The 27998-nt window shown below is 39.4% G+C and overlaps 1 protein-coding gene across 2 annotated transcripts; it reads right to left on the reverse strand.

Moving 5' to 3' along the window:
• On the reverse strand, nt 1–25010 carry LOC144439542 (uncharacterized). 2 transcript variants are annotated; one of them, XM_078128854.1, is made up of 10 exons: nt 24961–25010; nt 7725–7809; nt 6721–6920; nt 6216–6444; nt 5348–5500; nt 4308–4496; nt 3478–3606; nt 2939–3052; nt 1856–1963; nt 1–1435 (listed from the first exon to the last, which is right to left on the reverse strand). In XM_078128854.1, the coding sequence occupies exons 1-10, from the start codon at nt 24964–24966 to the stop codon at nt 1137–1139; spliced, it is 1512 nt and encodes a 503-aa protein (XP_077984980.1). In that variant the 5' UTR covers nt 24967–25010; the 3' UTR covers nt 1–1136. The 2 variants fall into 2 exon arrangements, with proteins under 2 accessions (XP_077984980.1, XP_077984987.1); XM_078128861.1 differs by lacking the exon at nt 24961–25010 and adding an exon at nt 8095–8117.
• Between the last annotated feature and the right edge of the window lie 2988 nt (nt 25011–27998).

The raw sequence follows: 27998 nt of genomic DNA on the forward strand, positions 1-27998 counted from the left end.
TGTTTTCTTAAACAACTGAGACTGAATTTCCTGTGCCTATACCAATTTCTCATCTTACGTACGTCTGATGACAAGAGTCGTTATGGAAATCCTGTCATGCAGTTTCTATATCACTAGTAAGTAGAAATTAAAAACAATCTAGTGTTTAGTTATTGCATTATTAAAGTAAAATGTGTTTAACTTATTAAAATAAAGTGTGTGATATCTTGGTGGGTTTATACATTTGTACTTATAACATCATACAACATCAAATTACATTTATAAATCTTAAAACTTAATTATAACCTGTACATCGTAACAATTATCAACCATAATTCTCACCGGTGTTCTTCTTTTATCACATCCATTTATGTCACGTCCACATGGGCATTTTTTTTCGATGTATGATTAAAAAACACACTACGCAAACGTTACCCTTATGTCGCAGGCCATAGCTGGTACACATAATATTAAAGTTATTCCCGTACCTATGTCAACCATAACACCATACGTTAAGGGTACTGCATAATATGAATTCTGCACAGTAAAATACGTCAGTATCACCCCTTACTCTGAACATAGGATTATAAAATATACAATATTCCGTATACCATGAATCCTGGTCTGAACTTTTTCCATTTCTAGTTATTCTCACCGACTGTATATATTGTGTGTATTTCTTTTCACTTTCAGATCGAATAAAGTTCAATTTGATGTGTTTAAATACTCCTACATCGATACAGTACAGGGTCATGGCGACACAGGGTATATATCTGTCTCTGTGTGCCTATGAGTATGCGGTGGTAGTTTTCTCTCTTCCCGAGACTATGTGCAGACGCAATGTCAATCTTATAACAACTTACAGTTTTTATGTGTTCACCTCTTTATCTTTCGTTAGTCTCTTGTAAGTAGCCGGGATATCTAAAAACATTATGGATGGATTTAGATGAAACTGTATATAAAAAATCCCCTATCGTCTACTGAGACAGAGGCCGCCAATTTATTAAATTTTGGTGGAGATCCGACTCGAGGTGAAACTACATTACTCGTCTGTCATCGAGCTCATTTTGCGACCCCAGCGTTGTTGTTGTTTTGTTTTGTTTTTGTTTTTTTTGGGGGGGGGCATGCGCACTGCTTATACCGAGTGTCCTCTCGTTTCAAATGTTGGCATTATCGCTACAGTCAACATTCCGTACAGCATCATCGTAATTTGGCGGGTTGTCACTCACACCTACAGTTGTGACAGTTTGACAGTTTCCATCGTAAGTCACAGCTGGTACCGTGACCATTGGAGGCGTGTATGATGACCGTCTGTGACTCATTCTTCTGGCAAGATAAAGTGTACCACCCCCAACGATGAAGAAGAAGACTAATACGGGTATAAATATGATGAGGAAAGTCTTGACTTTCTTGCTTAATCGAAACGGTGGGGGCGTCGGTGGAGGGATGTAATTCTCTAGAAAAGATAGGAAATGATATGTGTCAACACAAAGCGTTTGCATTGTTAAATTCCACCAATCGACAAGACTAATTTAGATTGATAAGGGAAAAAGTGGCAATACACAAGAAATTTTGATAATTAATGTAGTTTTTTTGTATTATTTGCATAAGCTGTAGCCACTTAATGACGTCATCTCCGATCAGTATGCATAGCCATAGACAGTTCGATAAAAGAAGTACCCCACCCCAATGTCAGCGATTAGTTGTGGTGTATGGCGGAGTCGATTACACAATGCCAATTCATGTCACTATTGGAGAAAAATCAAATACAACTCTGGATGCAGTGCACGTGCATTTGTACAATGTTTACATCACATAGACCACAGGGTGGGGGTGTAACAGAGACAATAAAATCGATATCCCAGAGTTCACTTACCGTCTCTGAGTTCACAGAGTACACCAATGTAACCATCTCTGCACCTACACACATATCTTTCACAAGTTCCACCATTTTTACAATCCAATTTACACGACGCTGGTGCGACTGCAATAACGAAATGGCATACTACTTAAGGTAAACAATGTAGTGGAAAACACACGTTATATCAAATGTAACCTATTGCACTTTGGATTCTTGAACCTGAATTGAAATTAGGATATGTTGTATCAACACAATTATTTATTGAAAACCACTGTACCATAACAACAACAACAACGACGACGATGACGACGACGACGACACATACACGATATCGTGAATCATTTGTTTTGATTTTTAGAGATACATGTTTGACCCATCACATCTTTACCCATGCATTATCCTATCACTACTCGGAATGACCCGTCATTTTGTATATCACATGTTTAACGGTGTACGACAGTGTAATTGGTCGAAATCGTGTTGTGAATACGTACCTTGAGTACATCAATGCATATACAACGATTACTAATATATTTACTCTCTTTTTGCAAGTATGAACAACAGATAATGGTTTCTTGACATTTCAGCCAATACTGATCGTCAACTGAACATTTTTGGATATAAAATCATTAAAAGAGAGATCGACACAGCTTTATTAACTGTAGATAAACCGGACATCGTTTAAAAACTAAGATTTGATTGTCCGGTTCCAAGATGCATTGCGTGAATCAACGTCGCTTTATGCTCTTTACATTTAGACTTGTTTTGTCTTTATTACATTTGAAACACTTTCATCGTGAATTGATGGAAAGGCATGTTGACCTCTTCATTGGGAGAGACCATAGACCCTCCACTGGGTGGAGAGTCTGTGGAGAGACTAAATGCCACCAGTGATAGAGAAGGGTGCAGTCATGTGACAACCATCCCCTTGAGTATCACATGCAAACTCCATGCGCTTACAGAATACATTGACGTTCTGTGGGGTGACGCGATGCATCTTGGAACCGGGAACGAGGCAATTCATATGATAGGATGGCGAAACACACACCTAAGACTGATGCGTAATCAGCAAACACTACACTAATAACGGGTTCATACCTTTGGTCCCATATTCACAGAATCTGCCAACATAGCCATCTTTACAATTAGAACAGCTGGATTGACCACCAAAGTCAGTCCATGGAGACCCACCATTCAAACATGGATATACTTCTACAGTCATAGTAGTTACAAAATAGAGAAAGTAAAAAAAATGTTTTATACATGTTTAGACTATGATAATGTAATGTAATGCAGTGTGCGTGCATGCATGCGTGCGTGCGTGCATGCATGCGCTGTGCGTGTATGTATGTATGTATGTATGTATGTATGTATGTATGTATGTATGTATGTATGTATGTATGTATGTATGTATGCTAGACCCTTTCACAGTCTAGGAAACATCGTTATCAGAAAGTGGCTGTTTTGTATGTACCGATATTTACCGCATACTTCTATTACATATCCCCGTACTGCACATCGCGTACATAAGACTAACCATTCGGTGACGTGTTATTGTGATCTACCGTGTTATTGCGACGTTCCCGAAATTTGTGACTGTAAAGATGGTATTCGTGATAAACTGAGGAATTACTCACTGCTGCAATTCAAAGAAGGATGTATTTCGTCAGAGTTATCACCACAGTGGTTATAGCCATCACAGACACCTGATGTACCAATACACCTATCGTTGGTTGCACATTTATAGTAACCATCTGGACAGTCACCTACAAAATAAAAGTTTTGAAATCTTGAGAGACAAGTGTTTATATGCTTAAAGAACTATCAAGTATAAATAAATTTAAAAGATTATTAGTAAAATCTTTGTATCAACGTACAAGAACGAACGAATGAACAAACAAACAAACAAATCAATCAAGGAAGGGATGGATGGATGGATGGACGGATGAATGGGGAATTTCGAATTAAGTTATGCATTAATGGACGAGCAGGAGTGAGTGAGTGAGTGAGTGAGTGAGTGAGTGAGTGAGTGAGTGAGTGAGTGAGTGAGTGAGTGAGTGAGTGAGTGAGTGGGTGAGTGAGTGGACGGTAAATGAATGCATTTATTTCACCAGATAAACCAATTCTAAATTTGCAAAAAACTAGTAAACTTACAAGTACATATATATATTGAATGAAATATCTATTTACAGACGGAATAAAACGAGCATGAAGAGTACGTTGCCGTGTTATCTGTTGAGGACCATGGAAATATTTCAGCAGAACTAGCTGACTTCACGACCCATGCAACATTCTATTTTTTTCCACACATCACACAATATACAAAATACAAAAGATAAATAAATGTATGCATTACATAAGACACATACCTACAACATGCACGCCTTTTTACGTCATAAATGATGTTGCTCTAATATTTTTGGTGAGGTTTTAGGGAAGTGTCGCTATACCATGTTTATCAACTTACCTCCTGTGGTTAGAAAGGACACATATGAGAATGTAAATGACTGATCATATTCCAATCTGATGCTGAAGTAAAGATATTCAGCTGTGGAAAAAACCGTCCTTACATCCGACCCTACCGTCCAGCGCGCTATCAAGGGTGACTCAGAAGTCATACCGTCATGGACTTCGATCACACTATTATCGCCCATATCTTGAATAATGGGAAGAAAAGAAGAGGGAAGAAATGTGAGTTAAGTGTGAAAGATGTTATCATTGCTTGTTATTAGGGCGATAAAACGTCTGGGTCAGTCCGCAGGAACTGTGGAATTAGATGATATTAAATATCAGTTGAACTCGCAAATTAAAAATGTAAGATCTAAAGACAGTTTGTATCATTTATGTTTGTATCTTGTGATATTAATTACGTGCTCATTGTTGTACCATTCGTCGAATACTGTATGTTACATATACTGAAGCATTGGTACACAGTTTTGTTTTGGGGATGTAAGCAGCTTATATTCTCTATACCAATTATACAAAGAGAAGGTAACCCCATCATATGGAAGTATTACAACTAAACATCTTAGGGAGCCTTCCGTAATTACAAGGGGGGGGGGGTCAGGCTCGGACTGTTGCCTAAAATGTGACCCCCATTCCGTCGTGCTAAAAAATGGCCCTTCCTGTCAAAGTGTGTTAAGATACTGTCAGAATATAAAAAGACAACAGTCCCAGAATCATTGAGAAGGATTAATCCCACCGCTGCCACCAATGTGAAACTGATATTGGTTGATTTCATGGGTACCTAACTCTAACCCTAACCCTAACCGTAACCGTAATCCTAAGCCTAACCCGAATAGCAGCAATGGATTTGGAACCGGTGGCAGCGATGGGATGACAAAACCCAATATAATGCAATGTTAGGCAATGCAGTGAGTCAAAGAAAAATTTGACCCCCCCCCCCTGCCATTTTCTAAAATCTGGCCCTCCGAGAGCCAATTTGTAAAAGGTCACCCACTAATTTCCCCAGCACTACCCCGTTGTAAATACTGAATGCTCTCTCACCTTCATTAATGTTTTCAAAATCAAGCGAGACATGGTGATTAGGTGCAGCCGAAGCAACCGCTGAATACAATATTTGTCTATTATCATCAGGATTGCTGGACAAATCCCCTTTAGGTTTCCATCTATAGGGTACTTTAAAAAATTCATGGCGACCTAGAGGAAAAAAAACGAAAATAAACAACTCTCAAAGTCATGTATGATGTACTTGGCGTAATGTTTACTCTCATGAATAACATTCATATATATTTACAATATTTAGTCTCAATAAAACGATTATCAGTGTCAAACTAGAACTAATTACAACCTAACTGGAAGAATGGTTGCTCAGTCACATTTCTTAGCTGTGATTCCAATCATTTATCAATATCATTAGCATTGAAATAAGGCAACGCCAAACACGGGTTTATGTATGTAAATAAATAAGTAAGTAAGTAAGTAAGTAAGTAAGTAAGTAAGTAAGTAAGTAAGTAAGTAAGTAAGTAAGTAAGTAAGTAAGTAAGTAAGTAAGTAAGTAAGTAAGTAAGTAAGTAAGTAAGTAAGTATGGAATTGTATGCATCGGCATCGCATAATTGGTGTTCATGAGTAAATTGGAATATAGAATAGAATCTTAGTGTTAATAAACAGGCGGAAAAGGGTAAGCTGAAATACTGCTCCCCTAAAGAGGCATGTTATACGTATGTTATACGTTTACTGGCTTTGATACAGTCATGTAGAAATCAAAGATCCTGCGGACGCTACATTTTCAGAAAGAGACTGAGTGAATACAGTGTCTTGCTACGTTTTGGCTCATAATGAATTGAACTTAAGTGCAACCAACCAACCATGCAGACATCTATTTGTATACATCAAATGTGGAATTACTTGTACCTCTACGATAACGGTCGATCTGATAGAACAAAAATTCATCACGTTCCACCATGTAGTACCGGGCTTTGAAACCAGGAATCCCAAGTAAATTGGTATCCGTAACTTCGTATTTTACTATTAATGTGTCGAACAGTGTAGAAGCTTGATAGTTGCCATTGAGGACTATACTAAGGTAACACCTGAATGTGATGTAATAGACTTCTCCACTTTCGCTGTTTCTTTCGGAGAACTGTGACAGACATATCGGTATGAAAAGAGAGAGAGAGAGAGAAGACAGAGATTGTGGTAACAGTTTACTATACAAGTCATGTACACACACCGAACGACACGACGAAAACTGTCGATTAGTTATGTCATCTAATTCCAACGTGACGTCATACCATGTAAACAAGTCTAACTCATAGACAACTTTCTCTACAGCCAGAGTCACACGAAAACTATGTATGAGTGATATCATCATTAAGGTTCACTATGACGTCATACCATGTAAACAAGTCTAACTTACCGATAAACGTTCTCTGCAGCCATAATCAGACGAAAACTGTCGATGAGTGATGTCATCAGTAAATTCCAGCAGGACGAGACCACCGTTCGTGTTAGTTATGATGTATGTACAATTGAAAGGCCCGTCTGGATTGGCTTCAGGAAAGTTTGGAGATGATATGTATCCTCCATTCGGGTTGTTAAAGTGCTTGGTCTCACAATCTTTAATCAGAATAAAATAAACGTTAAAGATGAACATAAATGTGTATACTTACAACCCTTGCAACAGTTATGGAGATGTGTCTGCGAAGAGAGCGTCGTTTTATCAGTGGCTTTGAAGGTTCCGAAAAGTCTTCTTATCACACCATCAAACTGACATACGTATAAATATATTACACAAACAGTGGCGTCATATGTATAGCATCATATGGTATACGACAATATGACTAACTGTCACATGCATAAACAAACTGATAAGAACATGGCATGATATCTACATCAGAAGGAGCTGATGTTGTTTTGTACATATGTATATCAGATTGAAAGTGTGACAAGGAGAAGACTTTTCGGCACCTTCAAAGCCAATTTTAATTGTCAACCACTGATAAAACAATGTTCTGATCCGAGGCATCTCTAGACAACTGCTACAACGGTTGTATTTTCCTTGTCCTTATCGAGTGTTCGATGTCGACTTTCATATGTGAAGGAAATACACCAAGGCGCAATATCGCCGAGTTGTATATATCCTACTAATACTGCCACCCCTTTTCGATTCAGTGATGACTTGACTATGTTCGTCAAACCATTGCATCCCCATCTCTCATTTTAGCATCTACACTTGCATTCACACTCAAACCAGGTCACAGTGGTTAGTTGTCGAGGGCAACGGGGTATTACAATCGTTATACGACTTATGGAACACACTAAGTTGCATGATACATATAGCAGATGCAAAACGTTAATTCCTCATAAATACTGTATCTTATATACAGAAAGATATAAAAATTCACTGGTTAAAACACCTACCGAAGCATAGAATTGGATTAATCCTTATTACACAAATTAAAGACAGCAACTGGATTATCATGATTTCAACATTTACAGACTTTTCCTGAAAGGAAAACAATCAAAGGTGAATGAATACATAAGAGTGCACTTACTACATATCATGAGTTTTGTGAATGCGAACATGTGTTTCAACAGTTATTTTTGACAAGACGTGAAAAAAACCCATTGACAATAACGTAATGTTTTGAACTATTCTCTCAACGATATATTATATCACAAAATACACAAGGAAAATATAAAATTAATTTAGATGCCAGGGAGACTTTTTGGATCAAGAGGCTTCGAACTTTGAACCATGAAGGAGGCCTGAAAAGTGAAATCCGTTTACCTGCTTAACGTTCTAAATTTGCTGATTTTCCCACTTTCACCTCTTTTCACGTCTTTCTTTATTTTATTAGCCACACTTTGTCTGGGTTCCACCCGGGTGACCCTAAAACGAATGACAACCTGAATGACGGAAAACGAATGACAGCATTTCTAGGTGGTAAACAGTGGAATGACACCCTTTTCTACATTCAGTTAGTTGAATGACACCCTCTGCACTGTAAAACCAGTGGAATGACAGCCGCCACTCTATAAAATAAGTGGAATGACAGCATTTTCAATGCTTTAGAACTGGAATGACAGCATTTCTAGGTGGTAAACAGTGGAATGACACCCTTTTCTACATTCAGTTAGTTGAATGACACACTCTGCACTGTAGAACCAGTGGAATGACAGCCGCCACTCTATAAAATAAGTGGAATGACAGCATTTTTAATGCTTTGGAACTGGAATGACAGTATTTCTAGGTGGTAAACAGTGGAATGACACCCTTTTCTACAATCAGTTAGTTGAATGACACACTCTGCACTGTAGAACCAGTGGAACGACAGCCGCCAATCTATAAAATAAGTGGAATGACAGCATTTTTAATGCTTTGGAACTGGAATGACAGCATTTCTAGGTGGTAAACAGTGGAATGACACCCTTTTCTACATTCAGTTAGTTGAATGACACCCTCTGCACTGTAGAACCAGTGGAATGACAGCCGCCACTCTATAAAATAAGTGGAATGACAGCATTTTTAATGCTTTGGAACTGGAATGACAGCATTTCTAGGTGGTAAACAGTGGAATGACACCCTTTTCTACATTCAGTTAGTTGAATGACACACTCTGCACTGTAGAACCACTGGAATGACAGCCGCCACTCTATAAAATAAGTGGAATGACAGCATTTTTAATGCTTTGGAACTAGAATGACAGCATTTCTAGGTGGCAAACAGTGGAATGACACCCTTTTCTAAAATCAGTTAGTTGCATGACACACTCTGCACTCTAAAACCAGTGGAATGACAGCCGCCACTCTATAAAATAAGTGGAATGACAGCATTTTCAATGCTTTAGAACTGGAATGACAGCATTTCTAGGTGGTAAACAGTGGAATGACACCCTTTTCTACATTCAGTTAGTTGAATGACACACTCTGCACTGTAGAACCACTGGAATGACAGCCGCCACTCTATAAAATAAGTGGAATGACAGCATTTTTAATGCTTTGGAACTAGAATGACAGCATTTCTAGGTGGTAAACAGTGGAATGACACCCTTTTCTAAAATCAGTTAGTTGCATGACACAATCTGCACTCTAAAACCAGTGGAATGACAGCCGCCACTCTATAAAATAAGTGGAATGACATCATTTTCAATGCTTTAGAACTGGAATGACAGCATTTCTAGGTGGTAAACAGTGGAATGACACCCTTTTCTACATTGAGTTAGTTGAATGACACACTCTGCACTGTAGAACCACTGGAATGACAGCCGCCACTCTATAAAATAAGTGGAATGACAGCATTTTTAATGCTTTGGAACTGGAATGACAGTATTTCTAGGTGGTAAACAGTGGAATGACACCCTTTTCTACAATCAGTTAGTTGAATGACACACTCTGCACTGTAGAACCAGTGGAACGACAGCCGCCACTCTATAAAATAAGTGGAATGACAGCATTTTTAATGCTTTGGAACTGGAATGACAGTATTTCTAGGTGGTAAACAGTGGAATGACACCCTTTTCTACAATCAGTTAGTTGAATGACACACTCTGCACTGTAGAACCAGTGGAACGACAGCCGCCACTCTATAAAATAAGTGGAATGACAGCATTTTTAATGCTTTGGAACTGGAATGACAGCATTTCTAGGTGGTAAACAGTGGAATGACACCCTTTTCTACATTCAGTTAGTTGAATGACACCCTCTGCACTGTAGAACCAGTGGAATGACAGCCGCCACTCTATAAAATAAGTGGAATGACAGCATTTTTAATGCTTTGGAACTGGAATGACAGCATTTCTAGGTGGTAAACAGTGGAATGACACCCTTTTCTACATTCAGTTAGTTGAATGACACACTCTGCACTGTAGAACCACTGGAATGACAGCCGCCACTCTATAAAATAAGTGGAATGACAGCATTTTTAATGCTTTGGAACTAGAATGACAGCATTTCTAGGTGGTAAACAGTGGAATGACACCCTTTTCTAAAATCAGTTAGTTGCATGACACACTCTGCACTCTAAAACCAGTGGAATGACAGCCGCCACTCTATAAAATAAGTGGAATGACAGCATTTTTAATGCTTTGGAACTGGAATGACAGCATTTCTAGGTGGTAAACAGTGGAATGACACCCTTTTCTACAATCAGTTAGTTGAATAACACACTCTGCACTGTAAAACCAGTGTAATGACAGCCGCCACTCTATAAAATAAGTGGAATAGCAGCATTTTTAATGCTTTGGAACTGGAATGACAGCATTTCTAGGTGGTAAACAGTGGAATGACACCCTTTTCTACATTCAGTTAGTTGAATGACACCCTCTGCACTGTAGAACCACTGGAATGACAGCCGCCACTCTATAAAATAAGTGGAATGACAGCATTTTTAATGCTTTGGAACTGGAATGACAGAATTTCTAGGTGGTAAACAGTGGAATGACACCCTTTCTACAATCAGTTAGTTGAATGACACCCTATGCACTGTAGAACCACTGGAATGACAGCCGCCACTCTATAAAATAAGTGGAATGACAGCATTTTTAATGCTTTGGAACTGGAATGACAGCATTTCTAGGTGGTAAACAGTGGAATGACACCCTTTTCTACATTCAGTTAGTTGAATGACACCCTCTGCACTGTAAAACCAGTGGAATGACAGCCGCCACTCTATAAAATAAGTGGAATGACAGCATTTTTAATGCTTTGGAACTGGAATGACAGCATTTCTAGGTGGTAAACAGTGGAATGACACCCTTTTCTACATTCAGTTAGTTGAATGACACACTCTGCACTGTAGAACCAGTGGAATGACAGCCGCCACTCTATAAAATAAGTGGAATGACAGCATTTTTAATGCTTTGGAACTGGAATGACAGCATTTCTAGGTGGTAAACAGTGGAATGACACCCTTTTCTACATTCAGTTAGTTGAATGACACACTCTGCACTGTAGAACCACTGGAATGACAGCCGCCACTCTATAAAATAAGTGGAATGACAGCATTTTTAATGCTTTGGAACTAGAATGACAGCATTTCTAGGTGGCAAACAGTGGAATGACACCCTTTTCTAAAATCAGTTAGTTGCATGACACACTCTGCACTCTAAAACCAGTGGAATGACAGCCGCCACTCTATAAAATAAGTGGAATGACAGCATTTTCAATGCTTTAGAACTGGAATGACAGCATTTCTAGGTGGTAAACAGTGGAATGACACCCTTTTCTACATTCAGTTAGTTGAATGACACACTCTGCACTGTAGAACCACTGGAATGACAGCCGCCACTCTATAAAATAAGTGGAATGACAGCATTTTTAATGCTTTGGAACTAGAATGACAGCATTTCTAGGTGGTAAACAGTGGAATGACACCCTTTTCTAAAATCAGTTAGTTGCATGACACAATCTGCACTCTAAAACCAGTGGAATGACAGCCGCCACTCTATAAAATAAGTGGAATGACATCATTTTCAATGCTTTAGAACTGGAATGACAGCATTTCTAGGTGGTAAACAGTGGAATGACACCCTTTTCTACATTCAGTTAGTTGAATGACACACTCTGCACTGTAGAACCACTGGAATGACAGCCGCCACTCTATAAAATAAGTGGAATGACAGCATTTTTAATGCTTTGGAACTGGAATGACAGTATTTCTAGGTGGTAAACAGTGGAATGACACCCTTTTCTACAATCAGTTAGTTGAATGACACACTCTGCACTGTAGAACCAGTGGAACGACAGCCGCCACTCTATAAAATAAGTGGAATGACAGCATTTTTAATGCTTTGGAACTGGAATGACAGTATTTCTAGGTGGTAAACAGTGGAATGACACCCTTTTCTACAATCAGTTAGTTGAATGACACACTCTGCACTGTAGAACCAGTGGAACGACAGCCGCCACTCTATAAAATAAGTGGAATGACAGCATTTTTAATGCTTTGGAACTGGAATGACAGCATTTCTAGGTGGTAAACAGTGGAATGACACCCTTTTCTACATTCAGTTAGTTGAATGACACCCTCTGCACTGTAGAACCAGTGGAATGACAGCCGCCACTCTATAAAATAAGTGGAATGACAGCATTTTTAATGCTTTGGAACTGGAATGACAGCATTTCTAGGTGGTAAACAGTGGAATGACACCCTTTTCTACATTCAGTTAGTTGAATGACACACTCTGCACTGTAGAACCACTGGAATGACAGCCGCCACTCTATAAAATAAGTGGAATGACAGCATTTTTAATGCTTTGGAACTAGAATGACAGCATTTCTAGGTGGTAAACAGTGGAATGACACCCTTTTCTAAAATCAGTTAGTTGCATGACACACTCTGCACTCTAAAACCAGTGGAATGACAGCCGCCACTCTATAAAATAAGTGGAATGACAGCATTTTTAATGCTTTGGAACTGGAATGACAGCATTTCTAGGTGGTAAACAGTGGAATGACACCCTTTTCTACAATCAGTTAGTTGAATAACACACTCTGCACTGTAAAACCAGTGTAATGACAGCCGCCACTCTATAAAATAAGTGGAATAGCAGCATTTTTAATGCTTTGGAACTGGAATGACAGCATTTCTAGGTGGTAAACAGTGGAATGACACCCTTTTCTACATTCAGTTAGTTGAATGACACCCTCTGCACTGTAGAACCACTGGAATGACAGCCGCCACTCTATAAAATAAGTGGAATGACAGCATTTTTAATGCTTTGGAACTGGAATGACAGAATTTCTAGGTGGTAAACAGTGGAATGACACCCTTTCTACAATCAGTTAGTTGAATGACACCCTATGCACTGTAGAACCACTGGAATGACAGCCGCCACTCTATAAAATAAGTGGAATGACAGCATTTTTAATGCTTTGGAACTGGAATGACAGCATTTCTAGGTGGTAAACAGTGGAATGACACCCTTTTCTACATTCAGTTAGTTGAATGACACCCTCTGCACTGTAAAACCAGTGGAATGACAGCCGCCACTCTATAAAATAAGTGGAATGACAGCATTTTTAATGCTTTGGAACTGGAATGACAGCATTTCTAGGTGGTAAACAGTGGAATGACACCCTTTTCTACAATCAGTTAGTTGAATGACACCCTCTGCACTGTAAAACCAGTGGAATGACAGCCGCCACTCTATAAAATAAGTGGAATGACAGCATTTTTAATGCTTTGGAACTGGAATGACAGCATTTCTAGGTGGTAAACAGTGGAATGACACCCTTTTCTACAATCAGTTAGTTGAATGACACACTCTGCACTGTCGAACCACTGGAATGACAGCCGCCACTCTATAAAATAAGTGGAATGACAGCATTTTCAATGCTTTAGAACTGGAATGACAACATTTCTAGGTGGTAAACAGTGGAATGACACCCTTTTCTACAATCAGTTAGTTGAATGACACCCTCTGCACTGTAAAACCAATGGAATGACAGCCGCCACTCTGTAAAATAAGTGGAATGACAGCATTTTCAATGCTTTGGAACTGGAATGACAGCATTTCTAGGTGGTAAACAGTGGAATGACACCCCTTTCAACTAACTGAATGTAGAAAAGGGTGTCATTCCACTGTTTACCACCTAGAAATGCTGTCATTCCAGTTCTAAAGCATTGAAAATGCTGTCATTCCACTTATTTTATAGAGTGGCGGCTGTCATTCCACTGGTTCTACAGTGCAGAGTGTGTCATTCAACTAACTGAATGTAGAAAAGGGTGTCATTCCACTGTTTACCACCTAGAAATGCTGTCATTCCAGTTCCAAAGCATTAAAAATGCTGTCATTCCACTTATTTTATAGAGTGGCGGCTGTCATTCCACTGGTTCTACAGTGCAGAGTGTGTCATTCAACTAACTGAATGTAGAAAAGGGTGTCATTCCACTGTTTACCACCTAGAAATGCTGTCATTCCAGTTCTAAAGCATTGAAAATGCTGTCATTCCACTTATTTTATAGAGTGGCGGCTGTCATTCCAGTGGTTTTACAGTGCAGAGTGTGTCATTCAACTAACTGAATGTAGAAAAGGGTGTCATTCCACTGTTTACCACCTAGAAATGCTGTCATTTCAGTTCCAAAGCATTGAAAATGCTGTCATTCCACTTATTTTATAGAGTGGCGGCTGTCATTCCACTGGTTCTACAGTGCAGAGGGTGTCATTCAACTAACTGAATGTAGAAAAGGGTGTCATTCCACTGTTTACCACCTAGAAATGCTGTCATTCCAGTTCTAAAGCATTGAAAATGCTGTCATTCCACTTATTTTATAGAGTGGCGGCTGTCATTCCACTGGTTCTACAGTGCAGAGTGTGTCATTCAACTAACTGAATGTAGAAAAGGGTGTCATTCCACTGTTTACCACCTAGAAATGCTGTCATTCCAGTTCTAAAGCATTGAAAATGCTGTCATTCCACTTATTTTATAGAGTGGCGGCTGTCATTCCAGTGGTTCTACAGTGCAGAGTGTGTCATTCAACTAACTGATTGTAGAAAAGGGTGTCATTCCACTGTTTACCACCTAGAAATGCTGTCATTCCAGTTCCAAAGCATTAAAAATGCTGTCATTCCACTTATTTTATAGAGTGGCGGCTGTCATTCCAGTGGTTCTACAGTGCAGAGTGTGTCATTCAACTAACTGATTGTAGAAAAGGGTGTCATTCCACTGTTTACCACCTAGAAATGCTGTCATTCCAGTTCCAAAGCATTAAAAATGCTGTCATTCCACTTATTTTATAGAGTGGCGGCTGTCATTCCACTGGTTCTACAGTGCAGAGGGTGTCATTCAACTAACTGAATGTAGAAAAGGGTGTCATTCCACTGTTTACCACCTAGAAATGCTGTCATTCCAGTTCTAAAGCATTGAAAATGCTGTCATTCCACTTATTTTATAGAGTGGCGGCTGTCATTCCACTGGTTCTACAGTGCAGAGTGTGTCATTCAACTAACTGAATGTAGAAAAGGGTGTCATTCCACTGTTTACCACCTAGAAATGCTGTCATTCCAGTTCTAAAGCATTGAAAATGCTGTCATTCCACTTATTTTATAGAGTGGCGGCTGTCATTCCACTGGTTCTACAGTGCAGAGTGTGTCATTCAACTAACTGAATGTAGAAAAGGGTGTCATTCCACTGTTTACCACCTAGAAATGCTGTCATTCCAGTTCCAAAGCATTAAAAATGCTGTCATTCCACTTATTTTATAGAGTGGCGGCTGTCATTCCACTGGTTCTACAGTGCAGAGTGTGTCATTCAACTAACTGAATGTAGAAAAGGGTGTCATTCCACTGTTTACCACCTAGAAATGCTGTCATTCCAGTTCTAAAGCATTGAAAATGCTGTCATTCCACTTATTTTATAGAGTGGCGGCTGTCATTCCACTGGTTCTACAGTGCAGAGTGTGTCATTCAACTAACTGAATGTAGAAAAGGGTGTCATTCCACTGTTTACCACCTAGAAATGCTGTCATTCCAGTTCCAAAGCATTAAAAATGCTGTCATTCCACTTATTTTATAGAGTGGCGGCTGTCATTCCACTGGTTCTACAGTGCAGAGTGTGTCATTCAACTAACTGAATGTAGAAAAGGGTGTCATTCCACTGTTTACCACCTAGAAATGCTGTCATTCCAGTTCTAAAGCATTGAAAATGCTGTCATTCCACTTATTTTATAGAGTGGCGGCTGTCATTCCAGTGGTTTTACAGTGCAGAGTGTGTCATTCAACTAACTGAATGTAGAAAAGGGTGTCATTCCACTGTTTACCACCTAGAAATGCTGTCATTTCAGTTCCAAAGCATTGAAAATGCTGTCATTCCACTTATTTTATAGAGTGGCGGCTGTCATTCCACTGGTTCTACAGTGCAGAGGGTGTCATTCAACTAACTGAATGTAGAAAAGGGTGTCATTCCACTGTTTACCACCTAGAAATGCTGTCATTCCAGTTCTAAAGCATTGAAAATGCTGTCATTCCACTTATTTTATAGAGTGGCGGCTGTCATTCCACTGGTTCTACAGTGCAGAGTGTGTCATTCAACTAACTGAATGTAGAAAAGGGTGTCATTCCACTGTTTACCACCTAGAAATGCTGTCATTCCAGTTCTAAAGCATTGAAAATGCTGTCATTCCACTTATTTTATAGAGTGGCGGCTGTCATTCCAGTGGTTCTACAGTGCAGAGTGTGTCATTCAACTAACTGATTGTAGAAAAGGGTGTCATTCCACTGTTTACCACCTAGAAATGCTGTCATTCCAGTTCCAAAGCATTAAAAATGCTGTCATTCCACTTATTTTATAGAGTGGCGGCTGTCATTCCAGTGGTTCTACAGTGCAGAGTGTGTCATTCAACTAACTGATTGTAGAAAAGGGTGTCATTCCACTGTTTACCACCTAGAAATGCTGTCATTCCAGTTCCAAAGCATTAAAAATGCTGTCATTCCACTTATTTTATAGAGTGGCGGCTGTCATTCCACTGGTTCTACAGTGCAGAGGGTGTCATTCAACTAACTGAATGTAGAAAAGGGTGTCATTCCACTGTTTACCACCTAGAAATGCTGTCATTCCAGTTCTAAAGCATTGAAAATGCTGTCATTCCACTTATTTTATAGAGTGGCGGCTGTCATTCCACTGGTTCTACAGTGCAGAGTGTGTCATTCAACTAACTGAATGTAGAAAAGGGTGTCATTCCACTGTTTACCACCTAGAAATGCTGTCATTCCAGTTCTAAAGCATTGAAAATGCTGTCATTCCACTTATTTTATAGAGTGGCGGCTGTCATTCCAGTGGTTCTACAGTGCAGAGTGTGTCATTCAACTAACTGATTGTAGAAAAGGGTGTCATTCCACTGTTTACCACCTAGAAATGCTGTCATTCCAGTTCCAAAGCATTAAAAATGCTGTCATTCCACTTATTTTATAGAGTGGCGGCTGTCATTCCAGTGGTTCTACAGTGCAGAGTGTGTCATTCAACTAACTGATTGTAGAAAAGGGTGTCATTCCACTGTTTACCACCTAGAAATGCTGTCATTCCAGTTCCAAAGCATTAAAAATGCTGTCATTCCACTTATTTTATAGAGTGGCGGCTGTCATTCCACTGGTTCTACAGTGCAGAGGGTGTCATTCAACTAACTGAATGTAGAAAAGGGTGTCATTCCACTGTTTACCACCTAGAAATGCTGTCATTCCAGTTCTAAAGCATTGAAAATGCTGTCATTCCACTTATTTTATAGAGTGGCGGCTGTCATTCCACTGGTTCTACAGTGCAGAGTGTGTCATTCAACTAACTGAATGTAGAAAAGGGTGTCATTCCACTGTTTACCACCTAGAAATGCTGTCATTCCAGTTCTAAAGCATTGAAAATGCTGTCATTCCACTTATTTTATAGAGTGGCGGCTGTCATTCCACTGGTTCTACAGTGCAGAGTGTGTCATTCAACTAACTGAATGTAGAAAAGGGTGTCATTCCACTGTTTACCACCTAGAAATGCTGTCATTCCAGTTCCAAAGCATTAAAAATGCTGTCATTCCACTTATTTTATAGAGTGGCGGCTGTCATTCCACTGGTTCTACAGTGCAGAGTGTGTCATTCAACTAACTGAATGTAGAAAAGGGTGTCATTCCACTGTTTACCACCTAGAAATGCTGTCATTCCAGTTCTAAAGCATTGAAAATGCTGTCATTCCACTTATTTTATAGAGTGGCGGCTGTCATTCCACTGGTTCTACAGTGCAGAGTGTGTCATTCAACTAACTGAATGTAGAAAAGGGTGTCATTCCACTGTTTACCACCTAGAAATGCTGTCATTCCAGTTCCAAAGCATTAAAAATGCTGTCATTCCACTTATTTTATAGAGTGGCGGCTGTCATTCCACTGGTTCTACAGTGCAGAGTGTGTCATTCAACTAACTGAATGTAGAAAAGGGTGTCATTCCACTGTTTACCACCTAGAAATGCTGTCATTCCAGTTCTAAAGCATTGAAAATGCTGTCATTCCACTTATTTTATAGAGTGGCGGCTGTCATTCCAGTGGTTTTACAGTGCAGAGTGTGTCATTCAACTAACTGAATGTAGAAAAGGGTGTCATTCCACTGTTTACCACCTAGAAATGCTGTCATTTCAGTTCCAAAGCATTGAAAATGCTGTCATTCCACTTATTTTATAGAGTGGCGGCTGTCATTCCACTGGTTCTACAGTGCAGAGGGTGTCATTCAACTAACTGAATGTAGAAAAGGGTGTCATTCCACTGTTTACCACCTAGAAATGCTGTCATTCCAGTTCTAAAGCATTGAAAATGCTGTCATTCCACTTATTTTATAGAGTGGCGGCTGTCATTCCACTGGTTCTACAGTGCAGAGTGTGTCATTCAACTAACTGAATGTAGAAAAGGGTGTCATTCCACTGTTTACCACCTAGAAATGCTGTCATTCCAGTTCTAAAGCATTGAAAATGCTGTCATTCCACTTATTTTATAGAGTGGCGGCTGTCATTCCAGTGGTTCTACAGTGCAGAGTGTGTCATTCAACTAACTGATTGTAGAAAAGGGTGTCATTCCACTGTTTACCACCTAGAAATGCTGTCATTCCAGTTCCAAAGCATTAAAAATGCTGTCATTCCACTTATTTTATAGAGTGGCGGCTGTCATTCCAGTGGTTCTACAGTGCAGAGTGTGTCATTCAACTAACTGATTGTAGAAAAGGGTGTCATTCCACTGTTTACCACCTAGAAATGCTGTCATTCCAGTTCCAAAGCATTAAAAATGCTGTCATTCCACTTATTTTATAGAGTGGCGGCTGTCATTCCACTGGTTCTACAGTGCAGAGGGTGTCATTCAACTAACTGATTGTAGAAAAGGGTGTCATTCCACTGTTTACCACCTAGAAATGCTGTCATTCCAGTTCTAAAGCATTGAAAATGCTGTCATTCCACTTATTTTATAGAGTGGCGGCTGTCATTCCACTGGTTCTACAGTGCAGAGTGTGTCATTCAACTAACTGAATGTAGAAAAGGGTGTCATTCCACTGTTTACCACCTAGAAATGCTGTCATTCCAGTTCTAAAGCATTGAAAATGCTGTCATTCCACTTATTTTATAGAGTGGCGGCTGTCATTCCACTGGTTCTACAGTGCAGAGTGTGTCATTCAACTAACTGAATGTAGAAAAGGGTGTCATTCCACTGTTTACCACCTAGAAATGCTGTCATTCCAGTTCCAAAGCATTAAAAATGCTGTCATTCCACTTATTTTATAGAGTGGCGGCTGTCATTCCACTGGTTCTACAGTGCAGAGTGTGTCATTCAACTAACTGAATGTAGAAAAGGGTGTCATTCCACTGTTTACCACCTAGAAATGCTGTCATTCCAGTTCTAAAGCATTGAAAATGCTGTCATTCCACTTATTTTATAGAGTGGCGGCTGTCATTCCAGTGGTTTTACAGTGCAGAGTGTGTCATTCAACTAACTGAATGTAGAAAAGGGTGTCATTCCACTGTTTACCACCTAGAAATGCTGTCATTTCAGTTCCAAAGCATTGAAAATGCTGTCATTCCACTTATTTTATAGAGTGGCGGCTGTCATTCCACTGGTTCTACAGTGCAGAGGGTGTCATTCAACTAACTGAATGTAGAAAAGGGTGTCATTCCACTGTTTACCACCTAGAAATGCTGTCATTCCAGTTCTAAAGCATTGAAAATGCTGTCATTCCACTTATTTTATAGAGTGGCGGCTGTCATTCCACTGGTTCTACAGTGCAGAGTGTGTCATTCAACTAACTGAATGTAGAAAAGGGTGTCATTCCACTGTTTACCACCTAGAAATGCTGTCATTCCAGTTCTAAAGCATTGAAAATGCTGTCATTCCACTTATTTTATAGAGTGGCGGCTGTCATTCCAGTGGTTCTACAGTGCAGAGTGTGTCATTCAACTAACTGATTGTAGAAAAGGGTGTCATTCCACTGTTTACCACCTAGAAATGCTGTCATTCCAGTTCCAAAGCATTAAAAATGCTGTCATTCCACTTATTTTATAGAGTGGCGGCTGTCATTCCAGTGGTTCTACAGTGGAGAGTGTGTCATTCAACTAACTGATTGTAGAAAAGGGTGTCATTCCACTGTTTACCACCTAGAAATGCTGTCATTCCAGTTCCAAAGCATTAAAAATGCTGTCATTCCACTTATTTTATAGAGTGGCGGCTGTCATTCCACTGGTTCTACAGTGCAGAGGGTGTCATTCAACTAACTGAATGTAGAAAAGGGTGTCATTCCACTGTTTACCACCTAGAAATGCTGTCATTCCAGTTCTAAAGCATTGAAAATGCTGTCATTCCACTTATTTTATAGAGTGGCGGCTGTCATTCCACTGGTTCTACAGTGCAGAGTGTGTCATTCAACTAACTGAATGTAGAAAAGGGTGTCATTCCACTGTTTACCACCTAGAAATGCTGTCATTCCAGTTCTAAAGCATTGAAAATGCTGTCATTCCACTTATTTTATAGAGTGGCGGCTGTCATTCCACTGGTTCTACAGTGCAGAGTGTGTCATTCAACTAACTGAATGTAGAAAAGGGTGTCATTCCACTGTTTACCACCTAGAAATGCTGTCATTCCAGTTCCAAAGCATTAAAAATGCTGTCATTCCACTTATTTTATAGAGTGGCGGCTGTCATTCCAGTGGTTCTACAGTGCAGAGTGTGTCATTCAACTAACTGAATGTAGAAAAGGGTGTCATTCCACTGTTTACCACCTAGAAATGCTGTCATTCCAGTTCTAAAGCATTGAAAATGCTGTCATTCCACTTATTTTATAGAGTGGCGGCTGTCATTCCACTGGTTCTACAGTGCAGAGTGTGTCATTCAACTAACTGAATGTAGAAAAGGGTGTCATTCCACTGTTTACCACCTAGAAATGCTGTCATTCCAGTTCCAAAGCATTAAAAATGCTGTCATTCCACTTATTTTATAGAGTGGCGGCTGTCATTCCACTGGTTCTACAGTGCAGAGTGTGTCATTCAACTAACTGAATGTAGAAAAGGGTGTCATTCCACTGTTTACCACCTAGAAATGCTGTCATTCCAGTTCTAAAGCATTGAAAATGCTGTCATTCCACTTATTTTATAGAGTGGCGGCTGTCATTCCAGTGGTTTTACAGTGCAGAGTGTGTCATTCAACTAACTGAATGTAGAAAAGGGTGTCATTCCACTGTTTACCACCTAGAAATGCTGTCATTTCAGTTCCAAAGCATTGAAAATGCTGTCATTCCACTTATTTTATAGAGTGGCGGCTGTCATTCCACTGGTTCTACAGTGCAGAGGGTGTCATTCAACTAACTGAATGTAGAAAAGGGTGTCATTCCACTGTTTACCACCTAGAAATGCTGTCATTCCAGTTCTAAAGCATTGAAAATGCTGTCATTCCACTTATTTTATAGAGTGGCGGCTGTCATTCCACTGGTTCTACAGTGCAGAGTGTGTCATTCAACTAACTGAATGTAGAAAAGGGTGTCATTCCACTGTTTACCACCTAGAAATGCTGTCATTCCAGTTCTAAAGCATTGAAAATGCTGTCATTCCACTTATTTTATAGAGTGGCGGCTGTCATTCCAGTGGTTCTACAGTGCAGAGTGTGTCATTCAACTAACTGATTGTAGAAAAGGGTGTCATTCCACTGTTTACCACCTAGAAATGCTGTCATTCCAGTTCCAAAGCATTAAAAATGCTGTCATTCCACTTATTTTATAGAGTGGCGGCTGTCATTCCAGTGGTTCTACAGTGCAGAGTGTGTCATTCAACTAACTGATTGTAGAAAAGGGTGTCATTCCACTGTTTACCACCTAGAAATGCTGTCATTCCAGTTCCAAAGCTTTAAAAATGCTGTCATTCCACTTATTTTATAGAGTGGCGGCTGTCATTCCACTGGTTCTACAGTGCAGAGGGTGTCATTCAACTAACTGAATGTAGAAAAGGGTGTCATTCCACTGTTTACCACCTAGAAATGCTGTCATTCCAGTTCTAAAGCATTGAAAATGCTGTCATTCCACTTATTTTATAGAGTGGCGGCTGTCATTCCACTGGTTCTACAGTGCAGAGTGTGTCATTCAACTAACTGAATGTAGAAAAGGGTGTCATTCCACTGTTTACCACCTAGAAATGCTGTCATTCCAGTTCTAAAGCATTGAAAATGCTGTCATTCCACTTATTTTATAGAGTGGCGGCTGTCATTCCACTGGTTCTACAGTGCAGAGTGTGTCATTCAACTAACTGAATGTAGAAAAGGGTGTCATTCCACTGTTTACCACCTAGAAATGCTGTCATTCCAGTTCCAAAGCATTAAAAATGCTGTCATTCCACTTATTTTATAGAGTGGCGGCTGTCATTCCACTGGTTCTACAGTGCAGAGTGTGTCATTCAACTAACTGAATGTAGAAAAGGGTGTCATTCCACTGTTTACCACCTAGAAATGCTGTCATTCCAGTTCTAAAGCATTGAAAATGCTGTCATTCCACTTATTTTATAGAGTGGCGGCTGTCATTCCAGTGGTTTTACAGTGCAGAGTGTGTCATTCAACTAACTGAATGTAGAAAAGGGTGTCATTCCACTGTTTACCACCTAGAAATGCTGTCATTCCAGTTCCAAAGCATTGAAAATGCTGTCATTCCACTTATTTTATAGAGTGGCGGCTGTCATTCCACTGGTTCTACAGTGCAGAGGGTGTCATTCAACTAACTGAATGTAGAAAAGGGTGTCATTCCACTGTTTACCACCTAGAAATGCTGTCATTCCAGTTCTAAAGCATTGAAAATGCTGTCATTCCACTTATTTTATAGAGTGGCGGCTGTCATTCCACTGGTTCTACAGTGCAGAGTGTGTCATTCAACTAACTGAATGTAGAAAAGGGTGTCATTCCACTGTTTACCACCTAGAAATGCTGTCATTCCAGTTCTAAAGCATTGAAAATGCTGTCATTCCACTTATTTTATAGAGTGGCGGCTGTCATTCCAGTGGTTCTACAGTGCAGAGTGTGTCATTCAACTAACTGATTGTAGAAAAGGGTGTCATTCCACTGTTTACCACCTAGAAATGCTGTCATTCCAGTTCCAAAGCATTAAAAATGCTGTCATTCCACTTATTTTATAGAGTGGCGGCTGTCATTCCAGTGGTTCTACAGTGCAGAGTGTGTCATTCAACTAACTGATTGTAGAAAAGGGTGTCATTCCACTGTTTACCACCTAGAAATGCTGTCATTCCAGTTCCAAAGCATTAAAAATGCTGTCATTCCACTTATTTTATAGAGTGGCGGCTGTCATTCCACTGGTTCTACAGTGCAGAGGGTGTCATTCAACTAACTGAATGTAGAAAAGGGTGTCATTCCACTGTTTACCACCTAGAAATGCTGTCATTCCAGTTCTAAAGCATTGAAAATGCTGTCATTCCACTTATTTTATAGAGTGGCGGCTGTCATTCCACTGGTTCTACAGTGCAGAGTGTGTCATTCAACTAACTGAATGTAGAAAAGGGTGTCATTCCACTGTTTACCACCTAGAAATGCTGTCATTCCAGTTCTAAAGCATTGAAAATGCTGTCATTCCACTTATTTTATAGAGTGGCGGCTGTCATTCCAGTGGTTCTACAGTGCAGAGTGTGTCATTCAACTAACTGATTGTAGAAAAGGGTGTCATTCCACTGTTTACCACCTAGAAATGCTGTCATTCCAGTTCCAAAGCATTAAAAATGCTGTCATTCCACTTATTTTATAGAGTGGCGGCTGTCATTCCACTGGTTCTACAGTGCAGAGGGTGTCATTCAACTAACTGAATGTAGAAAAGGGTGTCATTCCACTGTTTACCACCTAGAAATGCTGTCATTCCAGTTCTAAAGCATTGAAAATGCTGTCATTCCACTTATTTTATAGAGTGGCGGCTGTCATTCCACTGGTTTTACAGTGCAGAGGGTGTCATTCAACTAACTGAATGTAGAAAAGGGTGTCATTCCACTGTTTACCACCTAGAAATGCTGTCATTCGTTTTCCGTCATTCAGGTTGTCATTCGTTTTAGGGTCACCCGTTCCACCCACATAAATCTAACGTTGTCCCGTTCGGTTTAGATATAATCATAATCACTGTTTAGAAAAAAAGACTGGATTGAATGGTTGTGGAATGCACAGAAATGTTTCGAAACCGTAGACACTTGTCAGGTGTTCAAGGTAAAAAGATGGCGACGGAAAACTACGAAAAAAAGAATGTTTATTTCTTCCACTGTCGACAACAATGATTTGTCTCAGTAATTGAGGGCGCCATTTATGCACTGCACATTGTGGCCTTGTGCAACCTTGACATAATAACACTCCAGTGACACGCTTGTGTTATGGTAGGAGATAATACAAAAAATGACGGGATATTGATCTGTTTTTACAAGTGTCTATTATTAGTTAAAAGACACACATTCACTTAGAAGACGACCCGTTTCCATGACAAGACACGTATATATAGGATAGGCTATAGCATATAGACGACAAGTATGTACATACATAATCTATGTGCCGACATATAGTCTTAAAAACGGCGTAGTGTTGCATACCACAGTGTACAATAATAGCGCGACCGTGGTAGATACAATTTATATATCATACACAGACAGTATATCAGTAAATACAAACACACACACAAATGGCAAACACTTACCTCCATAACTAGACGTTTCTAGTAATATTGGAGCAATGAATACAAGCAGTGGTGGGTTCGACAATAGAAGGACGCTTTCAACGGCGAACCCAAAGGTTGGGGTCACAGCTGATGACGTCCACTTTCTCTGCTATTGCTACCTGCATCCTCCGAATCCCGCACAGTCTAGATATCCCGTATTTCACTACGCGACTTACAAAGGAACGGTTACAAGGAAGCACAAATCTAGAAATCCCGGGCATAAAATAAGTACTTGCAAGATCTAACCGAGAGATAAAATGTCAAGGGATCCTATAGTATAGCTGAAAGAATTGTTGATATTTGTTGTTGTTGTTGTTGTTGTTGTTGTTGTTGTTGTGTGTGTGTGTGTGTGTGTGTGTGTGTGTGTGTGTGTGTGTGTGTGTTAAGGTTATCTTCGACTGTTGTTGTCTTGGCCCTAGTTATCCTAGTCTAGCTGCTAGACCTGTGATGTTCTTCCGATACAATGCGACACACGACCGAACGTCACTATCGAGGATGTGTTTCTTATTATCTTAGCTACACTTGACGAAGGTTTGGTTTTTACCATTTTCATTTGTATATTTTTGTGTACATTAAGCTTTATTACTTAGAGAAGATTCTATTATCTTTTACTATTTATATTTCAGTTGTCATTCTGTTCCAACAGCTACTGACAGGTACTATTTATACTCTCTATTGTTGAATGATGGGCGGTGGCCCTATTCTTATGAAATAAATTCAAATTCTACAGTAGAATCTATCTCAAGATCTTGTTCTGAGCTTAATCTTTTTTTCATTAGTTGGTTGCGTTTCTTACTATTTTAGATATTCCAAAGTCTAAATACCACATATTTCATGAAATCGATGTTATCAAAATCGAGCTGTCACTAAATGTATCTATGTAAACGCATTGGTCAATACATATAGAAACAACTATCCTAGCAACCATGACCACGCCCTTAGCCTTGGCCAAAATGCCAGTAAATTTTGCAAAGATGCCCACAGATCAGGGTGTTCAATTGAATATACAATTAGCAAATAGACAAAAATATACCTAGCAACAAAGACAATGCCCATATATACAGCAACAGTAAAAAACGACATTGTTGATCGTGAGATTAGTAATTGAAATGAATAGTCAAATGAATGAGTTTTAAAAAAATAACAAATAAATTTGCCTATCAACGAAGACCACGTCTTAGCAAATTTAACGCCTGAATGACTGTATCTTATAATTCCACATCACATAAATCATAAACATTTCGTGTAGCAATTATGCAGTTTGTAGCGTTGTGTATAGCGCCCCCATTTCGTGTTTATTTTAAACCTTTGTTTTTAAACGGATAAGGATGTGGCTATAGTTGCTCTGCACAGTGTTTATATTTGGAGGCACATTCATTTTCATAAATTCATATCAATATTTTTTGAAAAAAAAGTTGTTATAGTCGTTGTCCTGTGCAACATTAATACCGCATATAAAGCGGTTCTACAATACAATACAATACAATATAATTTCTGCGACTGCACTAGCAAGACTGGCGAGAACTCCCTTGAAAACGGATTGTCCGTATTGTATGACTTGAACCAGTCATGTTTTTTAAACATCTGATATATTTTAGACAATTGATTCAACAAATAACAACGGGAGAACAAACGTCAATTACCGGTTGTCTGATAGATAGACTAGTACTAAGGCCGCTAAAGTAAGACAATTACACAGAGACGTTTCTTCTGCCTATAGCAGTTATTTTATTTATCTGGAGGCACAATGTGTGTATTTTATGTCCTAATGTATTTTAGAATTGTAAGTGGAAGTTTGCGTGGTTGTCGATTTGATGTATGAGGGTCTCATCAATGAAAAGAAGCCGACCCTGCAACGCTTAGACTGTCGACAGTCGTTCATGCCTTTGCTACGTTTCATCTAAAAGTTGTAAAACAAAGTCGCGCCATCGTCGCCTCGCTCCGTAGCACTGAATACTAACGCGTACTGATTGGAAATAAAATTGTGAGTGCCGTGCTAAATAACAAGTACGCGGTTATAGTATTGCTCCGGATCGGAGCGAGGCGACGACTTTAGTTTTTAGATAAAACGTAGCAAAAAAGGCACGAACCACTGTCAATAGTCTATGCAACGCTCTGCGTTTTTTGTAACGCTTACAGAGTTTTACCCTGAATAGAAAGTGGTCTCAGAAAGTAGAATGAGAGTTACATTATATTGTATGCACGCCTCTATATTTTACTTTACTATGAGTCGCAATGTGAACAAAATAAGAACACCACACCTACAATCCTTTATAAATACCCATTTATTTCATCGACAATGGAAAAAAAGCCGAGGTGTATTTTTATCAAGCGAAATTTACTTAAAACATATTACAGCGGATTGCAAAATAGGTTCTACGGCTCTGTTTGATACAATCTTGCATAATTCTCGCTACCTGCAATACAATTCTACACATCACTGTGGAGTCAAATGGAACGAAGTCGCGCGACAACGCGTTCTAATGTCGACAACTACACTTCCGGTAAGCTATGCTAATACACAGGAATGTTTCTTTCCCATGTTCAGTTGTAGACATCTCTTGTAATTTTGCTCTGGAAAGATACTGTACATATTTAAATTTCCCACCTCCATAATTATATGAGCTTAAAACTTGCGTTTATCTTATTTGTTACAAATTAAACTGTTTGGAAGAAACATTCACGTGTATTGACATAGGCGACCAGAAGTGTAGGTGTCGACAAATGCAAGCGCGGTCGCGAGACTGCGTTCCATTTGACTCCTTAGCAAAGCATAGAATTGTAGTGCAGATAGCGAGAATTCAATAAGAAACAGCACGTGCTACATTTTGTCTAAAAGAAACAATTTACTGCAACAAGACGTAGACATGTGGACGTCAGTATTTTGACGTCTGCATTTGATGTCTCCATGATGGCACTCAGTTCATTTTATTCATGTTTGTTTCAGCGTTAATGAAATATAACGAAATCAACGAAACTCGGCAGTCAATATGGATAATCTCGTCGAATATTCATGA

The sequence above is a fragment of the Glandiceps talaboti genome, chromosome 1, assembly GCF_964340395.1.
Source record: "Glandiceps talaboti chromosome 1, keGlaTala1.1, whole genome shotgun sequence".
In the NCBI taxonomy this organism is placed as follows: Eukaryota; Metazoa; Hemichordata; class Enteropneusta; family Spengelidae; genus Glandiceps; species Glandiceps talaboti.

Excerpts from the sequence above, each read along its gene's own strand:
- LOC144439542 (XM_078128854.1), bottom strand. Across the intron at positions 6,921-7,724 it reads TAATCCAATTCTATGCTTCG|ATTGTGAGACCAAGCACTTT; the intron begins GTAGGTGTTTTA and ends TTCTGATTAAAG. Across the intron at positions 3,607-4,307 it reads GTCCTTTCTAACCACAGGAG|GTGACTGTCCAGATGGTTAC; the intron begins GTAAGTTGATAA and ends TTTATTTTGTAG.